Source organism: Psammomys obesus, unplaced genomic scaffold (genome assembly GCF_907164565.1).
Source record: "Psammomys obesus unplaced genomic scaffold, mPsaObe1.curated_primary_1811, whole genome shotgun sequence".
NCBI lineage: Eukaryota > Metazoa > Chordata > Mammalia > Rodentia > Muridae > Psammomys > Psammomys obesus.
The window spans coordinates 860,250-883,648 of NW_026586589.1; the positions used below are offsets into that span (position 1 = coordinate 860,250).

The 23,399-nt window shown below is 50.7% G+C and overlaps 1 protein-coding gene across 1 annotated transcript in view; it reads left to right on the forward strand.

The window, feature by feature from the left end:
- The first annotated feature begins 728 nt into the window (after positions 1–728).
- The window catches only part of Jph2 (junctophilin 2), a 55,431-nt gene continuing 32,760 nt past the window's right edge, over positions 729–23,399 (forward strand). The window contains exons 1-2 of the mRNA XM_055602181.1: positions 729–1,107; positions 20,074–20,845. Coding sequence (XP_055458156.1) covers positions 729–1,107; positions 20,074–20,845 — 1,151 coding nt within the window. The remainder of the gene's footprint in view (positions 1,108–20,073; positions 20,846–23,399) is intronic.

Below are 23,399 nucleotides of genomic sequence, written 5' to 3' on the forward strand. Positions count from 1 at the left end.
CCCACAAGAAGGCTAGCCACCAAGTGGCTGTCTACACTTGGTTCTCAGATTTCCCGTTCAGCCCTAGGGCCACTGCCTGGGTCTGCAAGCCCAGCGGATTGGAAGGCCCCCTCCCTCCGGCTCTGAAGGAGGCTGGGCCAGCTCGGGGGTTATTTTGGGAGCAGCTTCTGAGATCCAACGGCCTTGTTAGGGCAACACTGACCTTTCTATCCTGGGAGGAAGGCAGGGCTGGAGAAGGGGCGGGGCAGCCCGGGAGATCTGAGCCGCACGCCCACTGGGGTGGATGAGAAGGGGGCCAGCGGCTGCTTCAGGGTGGGCGGGGGCAATTCAGCCTCGGCTAGGTTGCTCTCCTGGGAACTGCCCCTCTTTGAAAACACAGGACCCCTCAACTCCTTTCACTGCTCTTTTTAAGGAGGGCACACCGGACTCCATGGAAGCTGGACCTGGGACGCTTTGTGGGAACTTGGAGTCTCTTCTGTCCGCTTCTTTTTCCAGTTGCTGCCTTGCTGGGATGACTGAGGGGGCCTCCCAGCCATGGCACTGACCAGCGCCCCCACTGCTGACTTGGCCTCTGGGCTCTTTCCGCCTCTGCTGGCATCTTGTTTTTTTCCCACTCCTGGAGAGCCCGGTGGTGAGTCTAGGGGCTCAGCCTGAAGGTGCCTGGAAAGCATCAGGTACCCCAAAGGCCCAAGCTGGAGGACGGAGGCGTTGTCAGGAGCGAGGATGAGATGAGTGGGGGCCGCTTTGACTTTGACGATGGCGGGGCGTACTGTGGGGGCTGGGAGGGAGGGAAGGCGCACGGGCACGGGCTATGCACCGGCCCCAAGGGCCAGGGTGAATACTCGGGCTCCTGGAATTTTGGCTTTGAAGTGGCAGGAGTCTACACCTGGCCCAGCGGGAATACCTTTGAGGGATACTGGAGCCAGGGCAAGAGGCATGGGCTTGGCATAGAGACCAAGGGGCGCTGGCTCTACAAGGGAGAGTGGACACATGGCTTCAAGGGGCGCTACGGAATCCGGCAGAGCACGAGCAGCGGTGCCAAGTACGAGGGCACTTGGAACAACGGCCTACAGGACGGCTACGGCACGGAGACCTACGCCGATGGAGGTGAGCCCAGCTCGGCCCGCAGAGCTTGAGGGGGTTCTGGAAGGGGCAGTGGGAAAGGGCAGGGTAGCTGGCAAAGAAACAGATGGTCGAGGGTGATATTTGCTGTGTGGCTTTAGGTAGGCTACTCTGCCTCTCTGTATCCGTTTTCTTATCAGAAAAGGTGGGGCAATAAAGCGGCTATTAAGAAGATTGGCAGGAATGGACTAGTGCAAGGTTGTGGATGCACACTCATCAGACACCTAATAAGATGTCATCATTTCTGTTTACTCTCTAGGTTTGTAAACACCTAGGTTTTAGCTTGTGCTTCAGCAGAGCTAGGGGACTGGCCTCAATTTTGCTATGAAAATTACTTCCACAGGATAGATCATAAGAGTATATATTCGTTTATCTATCCATCCAATCACCCATTCACTCATGCATCTAACTGTCCACCATTCATCACCCATCCATTCACCCACAACCCACCCATCTATCCATCTCTCACCCACTCATCCATTCATCTATCCATCCATCCCTCCCTCCCTCCCTCCATCCATCCATCCACTCGTATATTCTTTCATTCAATGCATATTTCTAGACAGTTGCTCTACATCTCAAGCCTTATTCAATGAATATTTCAGTGGGACTTCCTATTTGTCTGTTATCACACAAATAATTACATACAAAGAGGACTAGGACTTGGACTCTGGCTTCAGAGATGGGCAGGCAGGCCAGCGTCATCCACAAACCTGTCAGAGAATGGTGGCAGATAAGAGCAGGCAAGTCTGAGGGGTGTGAGGAAGGCTTTCTCCTGAGCTAGATTTTTGTGAGAGATTTGTGACCATGAAGGTAGGAGCTGGGGTCTGTCCCAGCAGGGGGATTTAAAGAGGCTCAGAGAGCATCGCAGTTCAGAGAGGAGTTTTCTGAGGCAAGAGAACGCTGGGAGCTGTCAGTGCAGATGCCTTACTCGCCTGCAGGGTGTGACTTGGGCATGTCACTTACCTGAGCCTTAGTTTCTTGTCCACACCAGGGGGCATGTGGGACGTCAGTACTGCTCAGAGCATGGGCAGTGAACGAATAGCGCCAGTGTGTGCCCACGGCAAAGTGCAAGTCCAGGGCTCATCAGACCTCTAACCTGCACCGTGACCAACAAAGGCTGTTTTTAACATGCCCACCAGGGAAGTGCTGCTTTTCTGGTACCATGTGGTGGCCACGTGGAAGGCTGAGGCAGGAGGATCATTTTATAACAGCTTGGAAACATGGTGAGACCCTGATGAGGAAGGAAGGAAGGAAGGAAGGAAGGAAGGAAGGAAGGAAGGAAGGAAGGAAAGGAGGAAGGGAAGAAGGGAGGGAGGGAAGAAGGAAAAAAAGCAAGAGAGGAAAGAAGGGAACCAGAGGTGAGCAAACTGTAGGGATCACTGGTCAGCGAATATCTGCCTGTTTTATATATACCGTGAGGTGACAGTTTTTTAGACTTATAATTATGTGAAAAAGTTCTAAAGAAAGATACTCTGTAACACGTGGAAAATAGATGAAGGTCCCCATATGACATCCTTACATTTGCCTGTTGTCTCACAAAACCTAAAGCATTCATCTGCTATCTCTCACAGAAAACAGTTAACTCCTGCAGTCTTTTTTGTTGAGACAGAAGGTAGCTAAGGCTGCCTTGGATTTGTAATCCTCCTGCCTCAGCTCCAGAGTACTGGGATTATAGGCATGCACCACCATGTGCCATGGCTCCCCTGATTGGGGCGTTTCTGTGAGACTTCCCTGATGAACCGTGGCCCCTTAGAAAAAAAGTTACTCTTGGCATGAAAACCACTTGTAGGCCGACGTAGTCATGACTTGTTCCTCTTCTTTGTGGCAGAATATGGGAAAGGGGCATTCTGAGAGGGGAGCAAGGAAGGAGGGCTGAACAAGAGCAGCCCGCCGGGTGAGTTCACGCAAGCTGAGGCCCACTGAGGGCGACTTAAGATGCAGGATGGGTTTATGCCTGGACCGAGGGCCCACCTTCAGCTCTGTCCTTCAGCTTCTGAGGGCAACATAGGGCAGCTCTATAGAACTGGATGGAACTGGATTGAATTGAGGACAAATTCCAATGACCTTGAGTCATTCACCAAGTCTCCAAATCAGCGCCCTTCAACTCAGAGGATGTTTGTGTTGAGCATCCTCAGTATTGGTCACCTATGCAAAAAGATGCATGGCAGTGTGTGCCAAACATCCCTCCCTATTTCTCTTCTCTATCTCCGTGGGCTTGGTGATCTGGAGGTGAGTCACAGGGTTACAGCTTGCTGGAGTGAGGTGAGCACAGGACATGATGGGCTGATCTGCAAACATGTCTTTAAAAAAGGGAACCTATTCACTCCTTCAGTCAACGACACTGTCATTGTGCCATGCCTAGTGTTAGGGACTAGAGCAGGGAGAAGACACGGTCCTCCAGAAGCTCCTGTTTAGTGAAGGAGACAGAAGCAAACCAGGAAATGAACACACACACACACACACACACACACACACACACACACACACACGGGAACGTGCACACACCCACTCTCTCTCTCTAATTTCTCAAGGTTTAACAGTGGGACAGGGATGCAGGGTTGTGGAGGACTAGAGAGGAGAGCTTCCCAAGCAGGGAGCAGAGGTGCAAAGGCTTTGGGGTGGGTCTAAGCTTGGCATGTCTGAAGAACAAGGAGGATGAGGCAGGAGCACAGGTTGGAACTTAAGGCATAGGCTAGGTGACCCTGGTTTGTGGGCCTGGGGTTTGAGCCCAGGTGTGCCCGGGAGTTCTAGTGGCCAGGTGGTCAGAAGAGCAGGTGCCCTGCATTGTCCAGCCTTTCTCCCTCCCCTTGAGATGGCCCCGCAGCCAGGGCCTCTGGAAACCTCGTGGGTTCTCTCTCCCAAGCCACACACAAGGTGTAACTGTCCAAATTTAGATGTGGCCGCTGCTTCGGAAAATGTCTTTAATCACCCTGTCATCAGTCCCCTGAGGGTTTGCTAAGGACTTGCCCCTTGCCCTCTCCTGGGTGGCATCGAGAGGAATGCGCACAAATAAAATCCTAAGATTAGGAGCAGGTGGGAGCCAGACAAGTCTGGGGTTATGACCCTGCCCCACCGGATTATTTCTGAGCCTTAGTTTCCTCATCCCTGTGATGAACCACTTCTAATCGTTCATATGATTTAAAAATATCATTATGCTATTCATTGGAGGGGAGGGAAAGGGCATATGTGACAGCCACAACATATGTGTGGAGGTCAGAGGATAGCTTGCAAGAGTTGGTTTTCTCTTTCCGTGGTGTGTAACCTGGAGATTGAACACCCAGGATCAGGCTCAGAGGCAAGTGCCTTTCCCTGCTGAGCCAGCCATCAAACCCACCCATTTATTTCACACAGGGGAGATGACAGAATCCAGCAAGCGGTAGTTGCTGTCATTACTACTGAGATTATCAATTCATTCAAGAAGCATATACTGTGCTTTGCAAGGCAAGCACCACACTTTACTGGGAAATGTAGAAAGAACAGAATGACCAAGCCAGGAATGTAACAGGAGCCACACTCAGCCCAGTGGCCAGTGCTAGGAAAGGCCGGGTGCCCAGACTAGAGCACGGGGCTGGAACTCCAGGATTCAGGAGGACTTCCTGGAGTAAGTGGCAAGTTATGCCCTGCCACAGGTTCATGAGTGAGCTGCACTCTTGGTTGGAAGGCCAAAGTCCACAGTGGCAGGAGGCCCGAAGCACGGGTCTCAGTCTCCACACGTAGTTGAAACTTGCATCTTGTTCTGGACACTGAGACACTGCCTTGCCTTGCAGGCAGCTGTGACTAAACCAAAGCAAACATCAGCTTTCCAGACTGGAGGTGCCAAGTGGTTTGTTGGTAGACAGATCAATTTAGTGGGTCAGAAGCTACATTTTCCAAATTGAAGGAATGGCAGGTATAGAACAGAAACTATTGTAGCCTTTCTTGGAGAACAAGTTGGAGCATTATTTCCTGGAAAAATTTAGTCAAGGTTATATATGTATACATGCATGTATACAAATATAATATATCCACACATATATGTATCACTGTATGTGTGTGTGTTTTTAAAAAATCTGTGTTTATTTGTGTCATATTGTAAAAGTATTTGTTATTGCAGGTCATGGCCCAAAAGGTTGGAAGTCACTGTTCTAAAAAAACTTACCCAGGACTGTCTTTGAAGGCCCTGCCATTCCCACCTCCACCCAGCCTCCCTCTCTTCCCAGACTTGCTTTGATGGGAGGTTAAGCTCTTCAGCTCTGGCATGGGAAAGGGTTGGGGGTGGGGGAAGGCTCCTGGGCTGAAGCCTCTTGGCGTCCTCCCCCTGCTATAGCCCTCATTCCTTCCCTGGCCATATAAAGCAAAGCTAAAAATAGCTGCTGACTTAAAGCCGGTGCAAATACCCAAGCCCTGAAGAAGGGACTCACTGTGTGACTACCTGACTGCTTCCACCAGGAGATCCACACTCTCAAGCAGCCTTTGAAAGACCATTTGTGACCCTGGCTTTCACTTTTCCTCTTCGTCTTCCTCCTCCTCTTCCTCCTCCTTCCTTCTCTTCCTTCCTTCTCCTCTTCCTCCTCCTCCTTCTTCCTTCTCCTCTTTCTCCTTTTCTCCCACCCATCCCTATCTCTGCTTTGGAGACAAAGTCTCATTCTGAAGCCCTCAGCATCCCAAGTGCTGTGATTACAGGTGAAAGCCACCCCCTGGGCTGTGGTCCTTGCTTTATGAAACTCTCGACCTGGGGCCATGGCCTTGGCCTCCTGCACATGCAAATGGACAACCTGTCCTTACCCTGGGAGATATTTTCTGAGATAATCATCAGAATATATATATATATATACATATACATATATATACATATATACACACATATACACACATATGTATTGCCTGCATGTATTTGTATGTGAAGACATTAGATTCTGGAACTGGAATTACAGACAGTGGTGAGCTGCCATGTGGGTGCTGGGAATTGAACCTGGGTCCTTTGGAAAAGCAGCTAGTGCTCTTAACTGCTGAGCCATCTTTCCAGCCCAAGATCATCAGATTCTTAAAGTAATCTCATGCACAAATAAATTTAGTAACCAGGATGTACAACAGAGCCAGCTTTAGGGGTGCATGTCTGTCATGCCAGACTCAGAAGGAGGAGGCAAGAGGATTAGAAGTTCAACTAATGAGAGGCAAGCCTGGGCTACGTGAGTCCCTATCTCAAGCAAACAAGCAAACAAAGAATGCAGCAGGAAGATGGGGCCTTGGGGTTCATTGTTTTCCATAAAACTCATAGTAATAACAGTTACTGATTTTGTTTGCTCACCGGGTACCGGGTGCTGTCCTGGGCACTTGACACAGCCATGTTACTTTATAGGAAGTATCATTATTGTCCCATTTTGCAGATGAGGAAACTGAGAAAGGTCAAGGATCTGGTTGGTGAGAAGTAGAGCTGGGGCTTGAAAATAGCGAGTAAGATGGGATGTTCTGAGCCAGTGAGGAAAAGTGGGTAAAGATGCCTTATCCTGAGCTCGCGGGCCTGAACTTGATCCTCTGAACTCACATGGTGCAAGGAGAGACCTGACACCAGCTACTTGTCCCCTGTTCTCCTCACATATGCTGTGGCATGCAATACAATAACTAAATGAACGAAATACAATTTATTTTAAGTAATGAAGTGTTTTATGTCATTAAAAAGCATTCTGATCGATGACAGATAAGGACACACAATAGACAGGACCACCTACCTGATTTGTGGACCCCAAGCAAATGGAAGTGGGAGCCCCATGTTGCCCACTTTCATGTCTTGGTGACACGGTATCTAACAGAAGCGGCTTAAGGAGAAGCACCTTACGTTGTTCCGAGGCTTCAGAGGGTCCAGTCTGTCACGGCAGGGAAGGCATGATGAGTTCCCAGGGGTGGGGACATGTGCCCAATAGGCTGCTCACCACAGCACAGGCCAGGAAGCAGAGCCTCGGCACCTGCCTTTCTCCTCTCTTCTTTTAGTCCCATAGCCCTTAGCCTATGGGAAGTTGCCATCTGTATTCAGGACAGACCTTCCATTCAGTTAATCCTCTGGAAATGCTCTCACAGACACTCACCCAGGAGGCATGCTTCAGTCTCCTTCAAACCCTTCTCCAGCTCCTTCACAGTCTTTGTGTCTGTGTGTATATGTGTAGCTTGTGCCTATGTGTTGGCATGTGCATGCAGATGTGCACTTATGGAGGCCACAGGTTGATGGCAAGGATCTTCCTCTGTCTTTGTCCACCTCATTTCTTGAGACAGGGCTCATGATTCAGCAAGAACAGCTAGGGTTACAGGCGTGTGCCTCCATTCCTGGCTTTTTATATGCTGGAGAGCCAAACTTAGGATCCCGTGCATTCACAACAAGCACTTTACCAATTGAAGCCCCTTCCTAGACCTCTTCAGAATCACCTACAGATTTCAAAATGGTGACAGTAGCGCTTTAAGTTAGTTTCCTTATGTACCTGCAAGGCTCTTTTGAAGCTCACCCGACCGCAGGAATGGCTGCAGGTTTCCCTTACTAGACTTCTCTGTGTACCAAGTTCGTGCAAGGAGCCTTAGGTGCAGCATCGTATTTCTCAGACTTCTTCCTAGCCTGTGCCTTCCAAATTTTCATGATTGCAACTCCACAGTCAGAAAATGTATTTTACAGACACTGCGGTTCTCTACCTGTGCACATCAATGAAAATGGAGAACAAAAACCAACGCTCCACTTCATTTCCTCTTCTCTGCTCCATGTCGCCTGCTTTCCTGCTTTACCTTCTTGGGAAATTCAGTGATGCTCTGGCCTATGTAAAGCTCTCGGGACAGTTTGCCACGTGCTTCTGTTATTATTACCACCCTGAAAAGGCGAGGCGGTCATGTATATATTTGACAGCCAAGTCCAGAACCCAAGCTGCTGCACTCAAGACCCTGTTTGCTCTTATTTATTTGTTTGTTTGTTTGTTTACTTATTTATCCTTGCTCAAAGCTAGTGCCCTAAGCTCATTTAGTCCAATGGATTCTGAACATGCAAATGCAATGACTCCGTCAGAACAGATACTGAGCAGGATGGAATGTCTCATTTTCTGAGCCTGGAGTACGTGTTCTTCCAGAGTTATGCTTTAGAGAAAGGTAACTTCCTTATTTATTCATTTGTACTCCCAAAGGAATATTTCTTTATTGTCGTTCATCTGCACTCTTAACAATGCTAACCTGCTTTTGTTACGTTAGCTTTATAACATTCTGGCGACACTGAGTTTTCCAAACCACGGACATGGTATATATCCCAGTTTATTGATGCCTTATTCAATTTCACTCAGCAATGCTTTGAAATTTTCAATGCCTACATTAAAAAAAAATGTTGTGCATTAATTTTACAAAAATGTCATTGCACTTTTTTTATTTGCTGGAGTGGGGGGCACACACGTGCCACCCTGTACACGTTGGGGTGCGACTTGGAGTCAGTTCTCTTGTCCACTTTGTGAGTCTCAAGGGCGAACATAGATTGTTAGACTTTATGGCAAATGCCCAAAGCTGCTAAGCCTCCATGATAGCGCTCTTTCTCTCTCCTTCTCTGTTTTCTTTCGACACTGTAAATGGGACCTTGAATTTTATTTTTCCAACCATTCAATACTAGTTCATAAAAACATAATTATTTTCTTTTTAAAATATCTTATTTGCACGTAAGTATGTGAGTAGGTGCGTGTGGGCACACAGGCACCCCGAGGCCAGAGCATTCGATTCTTTAGAGCTGGGGTTACAGAAGGTTGGGAGCCTCTTGATCCGGGGGCGGGGAACTGAACTGTGGTCCTCCGGAGTAGCAGCCAGTGCTCTCACCTGCTCAGCGAGCTCTCCAGCCCCGATCTCACTCTTTCACGTCGACCTTGAATCCTTCAGGCTTGTTCTGTACATTTCTCAACTCTGGTAGAACTTTTGCTTTTCAGATTTACAAGTAGTACCTTTCATTTTAAAATATCTTGATTGAAAACAAAACAGAAAAGGATCTGATGGGAGACGCGTTGCGCTTAGGCTCTTGAGGCAGGGGGGTTGGGGCATGTAGATGGATGCCCAACCTCCGGCTGTGCCACTTGCTCAGCTCTCTGATCTTATTGCTCTTTTCCCAACACCACTGTTAAAACTTCTCTTAACATACAGTTGAAACAATGGAATGAGATATTAAATGGAGAGCCCTTAAAGCAATGCCCAGCACATATGAAAATGCCAGAATATACCTTCTCCTTCTTGGGGTGCCCTCCATATCCCTCAGGGTGAATTAATTCAGATAGCTTGAGTCGTCGCTATTCTTATCTTTGGAGCAATGTTTTTGGACACAAAAAAACACCCTCTGACTTTGGAAGAGTTAATAAACTAAGATGGTGATTGGCTCAGTTCTGCCCTGTGACCTGCTGGGGTACACGGAACCTGTACCAGGCGTGACTCCATTTTGAATGTAGAATCAGCATAATTTAACCTCATCTCAAGGCTCTCATGTCACAGTTCACAGCCAGGCATCAGCGTGACAGGGGGCTAGGTTGCTGTCTGGGCAGCCTCTTTGGAATTATCTGGGTACTCCGGGGAGGGAGAGCCCCCTCAAAGAGATGAGAAAGCGGACACAATCTTTCCTCTCTGGGTCTCGCTTCCGTGACTCATGTATCCGATTGGCCTAGTCTCAGCAGATGTACCCTGTCCAAGGCAGGCCTTGAGGATTCACTCGGCTTGCTGGTTTCCAGGGGTTGCTAATTCTGTGCCCCCAGCAGCTGTTCCTCAGACCAGCTCTGCTTAGCCGGCTGGTCACACCCTTGCAAGGAATGTCCAGTCTCATGTTCTGAGGGCTTCTGCTGAGAGCGTGGGGGGAAGGGGACAGGGTGCTTCCTACCACAGGCCAGAGGGCTGTCCCTGTTCCCTCCTACCCCTCCCCTAGCCAGGGCCACAGAGTAAGGAGGCAGTGGGGTCTGGCCTCCTTCCCTCCTGGGTGACTTTTGTTTCCTATGTAAAGGGCATTTGCTGAGGGCTGAGGAATCAGGTGTGGGCGAGGGACAATTCCCAAAGCCACTCACAGGCACCAGAGCCTCCTGGGCTCCACGGTCAGGTCTGAGGTTTATACAGCCTATAGGATGTGCTGTTCAGGAGTCACTACCTTCCTACTATTCCTTACCAACCCTTCCCCACCAGGCACCAGTTGTGACTTTTCCCCAGAAGCAGGGCAGATGAATAGTGAGTCCCTTGATGGGACATACAGAGAAGGATGTGGTGTCTATATAATGTTCATGCTAGGAAAAGCCACTGTAAGAACGTGGCTTTTAGTCTGAGAAAAATGGGGACAATGAAAGGGATGGGTTGGCGAACTTGCTCAGTGGCTGGGATTCCACTGTTAGCACCGTAAGAATAAATAAATAAAATTAAAATTTTTCTTATTTCCTTTTACCGATTTATTTTGTGTGGGTGTGCATGCACCACAGTGCATGTGTGGAGGTCAGAGGTCAGAACTGTAGGAGTCACTTCACTCCTACCGTGTGAGTCCCAGAGATTGAACTCAGATTTTATCAGTTTGGGCAGGAAGCGGCTTTACCCACTAAGCTGTCTTGCTGGCCTCCCAAAGCTGAAGTGCAACAGGATTTGCTCTGCTTTCATGGGATGCTTTTAGTTTCAGGGTGCAGAGGAAGCCATCTGGGGCCAGGCCAGTGTTGAGACCCATTCGTGAGTTTAATGCAGTAAGAATGATCTAGGTGAGAAGGATAGGGGCTTAGACCACCATCGCCAAGGCGGCAGGATGTGGTGCTTCGAAGGCGGGGCAGGTAGGCTTTGATGACACTGTGGCTGGGAGGAGTGGGAGAGGCAGCAACGATGGCTCCAGGTTTTGTGTGAACCACGGAGAAATGGCCATGAATTGGGTGAGGGTCAGGAGCTGAGTGTTTGGCACATGGGAGAGAGATGCCTGTCAGGCAGTCTCATGGGACTGACGGTAGTGGGCTGCCTCTGAACCCAGAGCCTCCCCTTGTCCCCTCTCCCCCCTGCCCCTGCACACCCAAGTCAGCTCCAGTCTACAGTCCTCACTGTTGTTGGCAACCCTCGGTGTGCCAAGCTGACCCAGGCCTGGCCAAGGGGCTTCCACCCAGACCACAGGCCCTGGGCTGTCAGCACCCAGCCGGTGTTGCCCAGTTAATCCTCAGCTTCTTGTGCGAGCCGTAGGGTGTCATCCGGGGCAGCAGCTCTGCGTGTGGGGGTGGCAGAGCTTTGAAGGCTAAGGAGGCTTGGCATCTATGGCTGCAACCTGACCCTGCTCTTGGGAGCTGTCACAGACGCTGCCAATTCTTCTACTTGGGCTGTCTGTTGGTGATCCTAGGAAACTGGAGACTGTGGGGCTTTGATGGATGGTGGCGTTTGGAAACCACTGGAGGGACTGTGGTGCCAGCCTCACAGGTGAGGCAGAGAGCAAGGCCTCAGGACCATTGTGGAGGAAACACCAAGCTGGCCAGATGCTCAGCAAAGGGACCGTCGAGTGAGAAGTATGAGCCCATGGGACACAGCACACAGAGGTCAACCTCTTACACGCCCATGGAAAGGAACTGAAGCCATGCTCACTGAACAAAAAACCGTCTGGCAAGCATTTACTGAGGGCCCGCCCTACTCTGTGTTCATTCTCAGGGACAGGCGCCGTGGAGGAGTGGGAAAGCGCCAGCCTTTCACTTCACCTGTTATGAACATACACTGTGTGGAGCAAATGGCCAGGACAGACCTAGATTGTTGACCGCAGTCTTGCCTGGGGCGACAGTAGAGACTCTGTCCGTACACTCATTTATTTGAAGATGTTGCAAGAAGTTTATGTGCTCCCTCTGCAACACACAGAAGCTGTGTCTGTGTGGACAAGATAAGACATCCTTGAGGTGCAGAAAGAGGGCAAGAGTGTATTACTTTTCTCTCACTTCGACAAAACACCCGATAAAAGGGGAAGAGAGGGTTTGTGTGTGTGTATGTATGTTTTCAGTTTTTAGGATTTTGGGGGGGGGTAGTTGGGGGTTGGGGCTTACAGTTTAAGAGGGGAAAGTCCATCATGGTGGAGATGGCTTGGCAGCTTGAGTGGCTTAGCTGCTGGTGGTGGCAGATGGCTAGGTGTCTTGTTCACATCTTGGCAAATCAAGGAGTGGGGGATGGGAAGGAGGCGGGGGACAGAAACAAGGCCTGTCTCAGCAACCCACCTCCACTGGCCAAGCCCACAAACCTAAAACAGCACTGCCAGCCAGGGACTGAAAGGTTTGGGATGGAAGGGTGTGATCAAGAGGGACACTGAGATAAATTTCTGGAGAGTAAAGAGTGTACAGACAGACATGGCATGGCAGGGACACTGAACACCAGAGACAAGCTCTGAAGAAAAGGAGTTCTGGTGCACGTGGCAGAAATGGTAGCCTCAAATCCCTTTCTGAGGATGGGGAAGGTTTCAGGAGGGTTGGCTGGGTGACCTGAGGTCAGACCCGATTGCTTCCTTTACCGTGGGGTTCCCTCTAGATTGGGAAACCCAGTCTCTGGTGTTGTGGGGTCCACAGTTCAGTCTGGGATGGTGATCAGAGCGCGCAGGTGTGTGGCTCTGGGCTGGTGACTGAGCACCTGTAGGGAACCCGGGAACTATTCCAGAGTTTAGCTGGGTGACCTGAGATCGGACCTGATTGTTGTCCGCACCGGGGGGTTTCCTCTCACCTGGGGAACACAATCGCTAGAGTTTTGGGGCCCATAGTTCTATCTGTTGGTTTCTGTGTAGTCACTGCTGTCCTGCTGATCAGACACAGTGTCCTCTTGGTGCCACCATCTTGGATCCTCCTGGGGGATATTTCAATAACCCGGCACCCAACCTCTCTGAATCCCAGGCAGGGAGCAGAGAAGGGTGTGGGGTGGGATGAGTGGCCACCAGTACTCTCTTCGACAGGAGTAAACTCACTTCTCTGGTCAGGACCACAGACATCAGGAGGTCTGTTAGTGAGGGAGCCTGTCAGAATCTTTAAGAGGGGAGAGAAGGGCTGCTACAGAGGCTGGATTCTAACATTGCATTCTTACAGGGACAAGGTGTTCCAAAACATGAGTCTGTAGGAGACATTTGAGACTTAGATTCTAGCAGAACATTTCCCAGAATCTAGACTCAGGGTCCCAAATGCCCCCTCCTCGTTCCTTCCCATTCTGGTACACCCAGCTTTCCGAAGTCAACAGGGCAAGAGCAAGCTAAGTGGGAAATCTGTTCTTCTAGACTCAGCTGAGCTACTGCCTGGCTGTGTGGCCTTGGGCACGTTGTTCATTGTCATAGCCATTTTGAGACTCTCCTTTTGGAAAGAGAACATTTCCCCCCACCCCCCAGACAGGATTTCTTTGTGTAGCCCTGGCTGTCCTCGAACGCATTCTGTAGACCAGGCTGGCCTCGAATTCAGAGATCTGCCTGCTTCTGCCTCCCCGAGTGCTAGGACTAGGCATGTGTCACACTTATTCTTAAAGGCAGATTGATTCCAAATAACATTAACTAACTACAGGGAAGCGCCGTTAGTATCAGCATTGTGGCTGATAAGCATTGCCTGTGGTGGACACAGGATGGGACAGAGGTGGTCAGGTAACTTGCTTCCTTGGACGTGATGTTTTCTTCTCCAAGTTTCACAGCAGCCGTAACTTTTCAGAGATTCTCACACCCGCTAGCTCATCCGTAGCTGTGTGGGAGGCATGTTTGTAGAGAACAAGAACCCAAGACCCCATATTAAATACCAGCACCGAGCCAGCTTTTACGGGCTCAGGAGGGCCCACAGTCATGTTTTTAAGACATTTTCAAGGTTCAACCTGTGGCAGCTTGACCAGCCAGGGAAGGGGTATTTACACCTCAGAATGGTGCAAATCAAAGCTTGTTTGCTTTTCCTGAAGAGTTGGCTCACAAGCATATCAGCTCGGTGCCCTTGTTATCCAGAGTTAGGGTCACCCGCTCTCTCAGTTTGCTTGGAACCGTCCTGGTGTTAGGACACGTCACCTTTGAGGAATCCTTCTGTTTCAGCCATTTTCTGTATCGGTTGCTTTTTTTTCATTGTTATGATAAAATACCCGACAGAGACAACTTAAGATTGGAAGATTCACTTTTGGCTCCTGGTTTCAGAGTGCTCCATCCATTGCTGCAGACAAGACACGATGGGGTTCAGGGTGGTGGAGGCTCCTAACTCCTCAGTGGAAGGTGAAGTGGGGTGAGGGGACCCAATCCTGTCCCTAGTAACATGCTTCTGCCCACTAGGCCCTACCCTTCTCCCAAAGGCTCCCCTTCCCAATAGCATCTCTGTATGTAGACGGCACACTCAGAACACAGGCCTGCAGGGAACACCCCAGGCTCAAATCATGTATTTTCTGTAGAGTGAGGGCAGCCCCCATTTGTGGAGAGGTGGGGATTCTCTACAGTGATCTTTGTAAAGCTCACAGGAGCCCTGAAAAGATGATCTGTCATGTTCAACTTCTTGATAAGAAAGAGAGACTCAGAACTTCATCCAAGGCCAGGTGCCCTTCAATTAATTTGACGGTGTCTACTGAGTGCCTTCGACGTGTTAGTCCTAGTGTGCTGTGCAGGGCATGCATGTGGGAGTGCAGCTGTGGCCTTGCCTGTAAAAGCATAGGTTCTACTAGCAGAGACCTCAGTTTAGCAGTGGCTGTAGTAGAGAGTGAAATGTAACTGGGAAGCAGAAGGGTCTGTGGACTGGCCTAGTGATTGGTGAAGGCTTCCCAGAGAGTGTAGTTTGTGCAGAGATCAGAAGGAAGAAGAGGGGCCAACCAGACAGGAAGCCATGCTGCGTGCAGCAGAGGGAACAGCGAGTGCAGAGACCTGGCTGTGGAAATGAAGCCACAAGCAGCCATAAGGCAGGCAGAAAACTGGAGCTATCCTCCATCTCTTCCTGGGCTCTCTCTGTCCTTCTTGGCTCTGGTTCATCTTTACAGTTAATCCTTTCTGGGCCAGCATTTCTGAGCAAAGACTCTGACCTGCCAAAAAGCTGGCCTTTTGGGGTGGGGGTAGGGGTAACTCAGTGCTGGAGCATGTGACCAGCAAACACGACCTGGGTTCCATCCCCAGCACAGGGGCAAAAAGAGCTAGTCTTCAAGGAACACTTCCTGTCCAGCATCCCTTAGGGAGCACTCCCTATGGGCCAGCTCTGTCAACTGCCTCCCACGTACCTGCCTTAATCTTCAATTAACTGCCTTCCGCCAGCTCTCTAAACCTTGACTCTTGCCTCCTTTCTGGACCACCGCAGTATCAGCCATAGGTTTTGTATGTGTGACCAGCTGAATCCCAGGCCAGAAGCTTTATGGTTCACCCCTGGCACTGGAGTCCACACTCCCTGTGGGCAGAGATGGTGTCTATTTCAGCCACCGCCATATCTCTGGCACTTAGAGTGATGGATGCACGGTCTGAGCAGCCAATGAGGCATGTCTCGTCACCTCCATGTCATAGAATGTCAGAAATGAGGCTCTGCAGGTTTAAATAACCAGTGAGGGCTTTAGCACCGCTCAAAGTCAGAGTTAAGGCTGGAATCCATATTATTCCAAACTAAATGAGACAAGCAGGGAGAAAGAAGGTTGTGTACAGGCTGTCTCTCTGGGAGACAGGTCTGCATGTTCCGTGTTATGGCTGTGACCATCATTCCCAGAGTTTGTATTGCGGAATCTAGAGCTGAATACCACCTGCTTTTAGTGCCCCTTTCATGCAGGGTTGAGAAAGAAGTAGGGTGTGGTCCTGTTCCTAGGCCAACCTAGCAGCATGGTCAGGAAAACATAGTCATTGCCAGTGGCCTCTTTGGGCCTGGGAACTGTGCAGGATGCTGGGACTGTGGTGGGAATTAGATGCTGCTCCTTTCTGCCTGCAAGCTAAAGTCCCACAGGAGATGATAGGCATACAGTGCATCAATTGTTATGACTATTGTTTCATAGCACTTGGGGAAAGCATTATGAAGGTGGTCAGGCTGTCTTGGGTAGTACTCAAGGAAGGGTTTTTAGAACTCTCCCTGGATGATGTCACACATAAGCTGAAGTCTGAATGTCAAAGATGGCCATGGCAGAGGGAAGAGAAGAGTGGGCCGAGAAAGAACGAATAAGCTGAGGACAGGGTGGCTCATGTCTGCAACTTCAGCAATTTGTAGGCTGAGGCAGGAGAATTGTCAGCAGTTTGAACCTAGTCTGGGCTGTATAGTAAATTCCAAGTTAGCTTAGGCTATAGTGCAAGAACCTGTCTCAAAAAACAAAACAAAACAAAAAGGCTGGAGAGATGGCTCAGTGGTTAAGTGTCCTGGCTGCTCTTCCAGAGGACCGGTGTTTGATTTCTAGTACCTTCATGGTGGCTCACGACCCTCTGTAACTCCAGCCACAGGAAGTTTGATGCCCTCTTTTGGCCTCAACAGGCACAGCATGCACACTGTGCACAGACATACACGCAGGCAATAAATGCACATGCCTAAGATATAAATACTCCCCACCCCCCAAATTGCCAATTGCTGGTCAGGGTGGCCATATCTTTAATCTCAGCACTTGGGAGGTGGATCTCTGAGTTCAAGGCCAGCCTGGTCTACATAGTAAGACCCTGTAGCAAACAATGGACAACAATGATAAAAAAAAAAAAAATACAAAGAAGTACAAGCAAAGGTTCTGAGGTAGGAAGAAAAGTGACCAGAGAACAGGTCAAACTGAAATGGCTGTGCCAGGCTGTGCACGGCGGGTCCTCTGGAACAATGGAATGCCTCACTGGGCGTCTGAGGAAGCACCCCTGCCCGGGGCGATTTCAGCCAGTTAACTGCAGAGCTTTTCTCTGCAGACGTGGGCCTCCTGTCCCAGGGAGGCCTGCCCCATCTTAGACGGCCCTTCCACCCACTTATCTTCCTTCTCAGGGCACTGCCACTATCAATCTCCCCTGGGTGACTTTTTGCTGCATGCCTGTAAGTTTCCTAATATAGCCAGGCTGTTTCATTTCCAACTGGTGGCCAAGAGCCGCTCTCTGTTGCAGGCTCAGGTTTTCTTGGGCTTAAAGGGGCCCTGTCAGCCCATCTCAGGTCAAATTTTAGCTACAGGTAGGTTGCTGGATTCAATTTCACAAACTTCTCCAGCATGGAGATTAGGTGTCACCTCTGTCTCCGTTTCCCAGCTTCTCGGCCCTGTTCTTGCTCCTTTTCTTGTTTCCTATTTCCCCCATCCTCTTTGGAGAAATAGGACGAAGTATAGCTAGGCATGGAATTTTGGCTCTGGCGACATATGAGCTATGTCATCTTGTGTGTCTTTCATCCTTGCCAAACTTTAACTTTTCTTCAGGCTTTTCCCCCACCCCCCACATACAGATAAAGGGAAAGGAGAATAAAAGTTGTAGAATGGACACATTTTATTTAGTCATGCAAGGTATTTGCATTGCGTTCCTATTATTCATTCTTTTAAGCACCGAGGACTCCACAATGAACAAAATAGGCCAGAAATCCTTGCCCTTATAGAGCCTCCCACCAGTGAGAGCAATAAACAAGAGGAAAGGAAGAGCATCTCTTTTTATATATACTGTGAGGAAGACTGGAGCTATGAAGGAGGTAGAAACCTCACCTGGGAAGGAAGGTTATTGTTTTAAAGAGTGTGGTCAGGAGTGACGGCTTGAAGACAACAGGAGAGTAAACCACATAGGTAGCCTAGGGAAGAACATTCTGCCTGTCTGTTGGGACAGAACCCGTCTGAGCTGCTGACCAGTTGCTGGCAGAGGATGAGAACTGTAGCTCCAATCACTGCCCATTCAAGGGAGGATGCTGAGGAGGGGTCATAGTCTAGATCTCTTGCATCCTTTCTGGTGAATATTTGCAAAACACAGCTGGGTGTTGTTGTCTGTCTTCCTGAACTTTTCTTAAATTTTATTTATTTATTTATTTAAACTTTGGTAATGGAGCCTTTAAGAGGTGGGGCTTAGTAGGAGGTATTTAGGTCTCAGGGAAACTTGCAGTAGGTTTTGGAGGTTCTGGTCTGGGGATGCTCTTGTCCATGATCTGTTGGCCCTTGTGTTTTTAGTTCTGTATTGTGATATGCTCATCAAGGTGTGAGAGCAATGCTTTCCACTTCCAGAGGTGAGAGGAAGGGACCCCCACGACCTCTCACGAGGCCCCGCCTCTTAAAGGCTCAGCCACCTGCTGGGGACTAAGCCTTTAATCAAACAGACATGTGAAGGACCCTTAAGATGCATCAAAGTCTCTGATTGGCCACTTTGGGGCGGTGATGTTGATGGCACAGTACTGGTACACATGACTGCTCCAGGGGTGGAGGCAGAAGATTGGCTTTCAGTGAGACTGTGGAAAAGACCAAGAAGGTTGTGTGTGTGTGAGAGAGAGACAGCTAGAGAACATCTGCCTGACTGGAGGCCAGAACTATATTTTGGAGGTCAGCAGGACATACACAGTGGTAACAAAGCACTCGATGGCGTCATCACCACGGATCCAGTGTTGCTCCATGGTAGGATGGGAGTGAAACACAAAGTCTTCTTGACAGTTTTCTGGCTAATTCTTCATGGAGCTCAGGTGACCTCAATGCTAGAGCCACAGCATCGAGCGCGTACCTTTTCCTTCAGTTTTCCAGCTACAGACTCATTTAAGCCTTAACACTGTGACGTGAAGAGGTGCTTGCTCTTTCTGACACATGAGAAAGCTGAGACACAGGTCATGTTAGTTGCCTAAGGTCACACAGCAAGGGTGGAGGCAGTCCCTGGAGTCTATATGCCTTTCTATGAGTGGCCTGCTGGCATGCATTCATTCCCATGAGCCAGAGTGCTTGTGTCCACATGGGCCCTTGGCTGCTGGCAGCGCCTGTCCATATCACCAGTCTGGGGACTAGATCTTCCGTAGTTTCCATCTGATGGATGCCCACAAGCTCATACTCACTGTTTCAAGGGCCCTAGCCTTGGTGACCTTGCACATTCATAATGTCACTTCTGTGGGACCACAAACAGTTGGCTTCCTGTGTGCACATAGCCCCTCACACCTGTGATCTCATGTAGCCAAAGACACATATAAGGCTCTTGCATACACACACACACACACACACACACACACACACACACACACACACACTGCTCTGCAGACTTGCTGTCTATCCGTTCACGAATCAGTCACCTTGCACAATGGGACAGCCGTGCATTCCTTCTGTGTACTAAGGGGATCTTGCCCCTCCACACCCCTTCCCCTCTTTGGCCTTCTGATGACCTTGGATGATCCGGCATTTCCGAGCAGCTCTGACCCAGGACTGACCCATGGCACTTTCCCCCAAAGCTCTCGAACACTGCACACACTCCCTTGCACCAGCCCTGCACACCCAGCACAATGCTGCACTGAGCTCCTGTCTCTATTCCTTCTCCGTCTCATGTAATCCAAAATCAAGTAGAGTTCACAGCCTGACCTGCTCAGGTAACTACAATGCAACACATGGATTCACACACTTCTCACTCTGTCGCACACCTGTGACCTTAGCATGTTCCCACCATGGAAGTGTTTACACCATCCCCAAATTCCTTCTGGCACGTTCCCTCCTATACCGGCATCCTCCTTTAACTTCACCCATGCCTTGGCCTCGACTAACCACACAGCTTCCCACTGATTCTTCTGACTCACACCATTCACTGGAGATCGGAGGCTCCCACCAGCGGTGATAAGCCCCCTCCCCTTCCGGCTTGCCCTCTCCTATGTGCCCTGGCACACTTGTGTTTTCAGGCGAACACAGCAGAATGCATTCTGTCCCTCTGACGGCCCAGCTCAGTCTTGGCGCCGTCCTGCCTTGCCCACACCTAGGTCATCGCGCTCTGCTGGCTCGGCCTGTCACCTACTGAGGCCACTCTCCAGGTTGGCACAACAGCACACACTCATTGTCCCTCCGATGGCCTCTCCCCTCTCTGGGCTCTGCCCCACCTTGTCCACGTCTTGGGGGGGGGGTCACCAAGTCCCTTCCACTTGACTGACACAGCTCTCTTCGCCCACCCCGCAGGGACCTACCAAGGCCAGTTCACCAACGGCATGCGGCATGGCTACGGCGTGCGCCAAAGCGTGCCCTACGGGATGGCAGTGGTGGTGCGCTCCCCGCTGCGCACGTCGCTGTCCTCCCTGCGCAGCGAGCACAGCAATGGCACGGTGGCCCCGGACTCGCCCGCGGCCGACGGACCCACGCTGCCCTTGCCCCCGGTGCCACGCGGTGGCTTCGCGCTCAGCCTGCTGGCCACCGCCGAGGCTGCGCGTCCGGCCGGGCTGTTCACGCGTGGCGCCCTTCTGGGTCGGCTGCGGCGCTCAGAGTCACGCACGTCGCTGGGCAGCCAGCGCAGCCGCCTGAGCTTCCTTAAGAGCGAGCTGAGCTCAGGCGCCAGCGATGCCGCCTCCACCGGCAGCCTGGCTGAGGGCGCTGAGGGCCCCGAAGACGCGGCCGCGCCCTTCGACGCCGACATCGACGCCACCACTACCGAGACCTACATGGGCGAGTGGAAGAACGACAGGCGCTCGGGTTTCGGCGTGAGCGAGCGCTCCAGCGGCCTGCGCTACGAGGGCGAGTGGCTGGACAACCTGCGCCATGGCTACGGCCGCACCACGCTGCCCGATGGCCACCGGGAGGAGGGCAAGTACCGCCACAACGTGCTGGTCAAGGGCACCAAGCGCCGCGTGCTGCAGCTCAAGAGCAACAAGGTCCGCCAGAAGGTAGAGCACGGTGTCGAGGGCGCGCAGCGCGCAGCAGCCATTGCGCGCCAGAAGGCTGAGATCGCCGCCTCCAGGTAGGTGCCCAGTGGGGACCCACAGCCTGGGATGCCCGGGGCCAAGCCTGGACCTGCGTTTCTCTGCTGTATGAGTCACCCGGGCCTCTAATTATCTCCACACTTGACCATCATACCTCAGCCATCCACTCAGCGGCTGCCAATCCCAACCCTTGGCGCATCTTGTTCTCACATAACCCATCTAATAGCCATGTCTGTCTGCTCAGCAGTCACCCACTCACCCAACCCACCATGCAATCTCTTGTCTGCTTCACCATGCGGTCTCCCACCTACACCACCATCCATCCACCCACCCACCCACCAAGCCCAGCATCCCTCCAGTTCCTTCACAACTCTTATGCTCGAGCAAGTCCTGCACTCACCTAACCCTTTTACCCATCCAACCACATCCGCCACTCAGTGTCCTTAATATCCACCTGAGCAAACTATGGGCCCACACAACCACGCGCACCCTGATCCGCACGGCCAACTTCCCATCCCTTTCACTCCCCTAGCTGTCTAATCATCTGCACAGCTGCAAATCCAACTACTCACACATCTATTCGACAACATCTCTCCTCCATCGACCATCTTTATTCACGCAACCACTTCACCCATTATTTAAAAAAAAATCAGTAACGAGTCTACCCACTCATCCAGCACGTTACTGTCAGCTACTTCCACTTAAATATTCAGCCTCCTACCCACACTTTACTCATAGACATATCCACTCCCACCCACCCAATGGCCTCCCCACCACCTAGCCGTCTAGCCGCCTCCACAGCCATCCAACAATTGCCTACACTTCCCTCCCAGCACTGTCCACCTACCAGCCTCCCCCCACGCATCCCCTTGGCCTCCTGCCTGCTCCTCACCCACCTCATCACCTACATTTCGTCTCCCTGTGTCTTCTCGTTGTGGAGCAGATGGAGTTCTGCAGTTGTCTTCCAGTGTGTGTTAAACGACATCCCTTTAGCAGCCTGACAGGCATCTTGTGCTGTTTCAGACGAGCTAAATGAGGCTCAGCGCAATAAAGAGCTTTGCCTAGCACCAGCCCAGAAGGTTTGAGTTTCCTCCTATGGTGCCACCATTTCTTAGCTGTCCATCTCTGGACAGCTGTGTTTTCTTCTCGAAGCTTGGTAGCCTCATCTGGACAAACAGGGCTGTTCTGAAGCTCGAGAAAGCCTGTGAAGTGCCCTTGGTGAGTCCTCTGGAGGCAGACTCTTCGATGGAGAGCCAAGTGGCGGGCTGGGTGTGTGTGTGTGTGTGGAGAGCACTCTTAGGATCGACACTCTGGAGAAGGGGAAGAAGCAGGAAGGGGCTGGCAGAGAGGGTGGGCAGCAGTGAGGTCTCCACGAAGGCCCCCATCAACCATGTGGGGTGCTCTGCAGAGTGATGACTGTCAAAGACATCCCAGCTTGGGATGAAGGAGTTGGACCAGGCCCTCTACATGGAATACAGACTCCTCTCCACAAAGGAACATGGCCTCTGGGGCTGGACAGCTCTTTTCAGTCCAGGTCACTTCTAGGGAGTGCCCGTATTCCTTACTCTTTGTGTCATGACGATGCCATTATCTGACAGAAACAGAGAAGACTGTCTTTGGTTTTTTGTTTTTTTCCACCTAGTTTTGAGGCTTTCTGTCTGTTGTGAAAGGGAAGGGCATGGCAGAGCGACTCGGTTCATGGTGGCCAGAGGGTGTGGTCGAGGCTTCTCCAGCATGGACCCGGAAGCAGAGAGTCAGAGAGGAAGTGGGTTAAGAGTAACCTGCACCTAGTGACCTCTTACCAGCTGAGCCTCACCTCTAGCACTTTCCAAAATGCTGCCACCAGCTGGAGGATAGGGTACTCACTGATCTTGTAGAGGACCTGGCTTTGGTTTCCATCACTCGAAACTGCCTTTAGCCTCAGTTCCAGGGGCTGGGACACCCTCTTCTGACCTCTGCCGGGCCATGTGTGAATGCTTTGTACACATGTACTCAGATGTATGCACATAAATAATAAATAAGTCTTCAAAGCATGAGCCTGTAGGGACATTCCCATTTCAAAACACAATGGTGCCTAACATCATGAAAAAAGCAAGCAGGCGAAGTCTTAAGCTCAAACCTTCTGATTCCAATGCTTTAACCTGCACAGCTGTAAACTTCAAATTGTTGTGAATGTCTAACTTGCTGTAAAGTAGGAATGAAATTAAGGGCGGTTTACTTGGGACTTCTCAGTTAAAGGCTTCGAAGGTTAGAATGTTCCTCCAGTCTGAACTCGTCGGGGGAAATGCAATCGGTGTATTAACAAACTCATGTAGTGGGAGTTTTGACAGGGGACTGGGGTCATGAAGGCTCTGTTCTCGTGGGTGGGACTAATGCCATTCCTTAGAAAAAGGTGAGTTTGCAGTGTGTGTTTCTGTGTGTCACATGTGTACAGACTGCATGCTTGTGGAGGCCAGAGGTCAATCTTGGGGTGTCATTTCTCAGGAGCTACCCAGCCACCTTGTCTTCTAAAACAGGGTTTCTCACTAGGCCCCAGAACTCGATGGCTGCCCAGAGAGCACGAGGGATCCTCCTGATTTTGCCTCCCCAGGC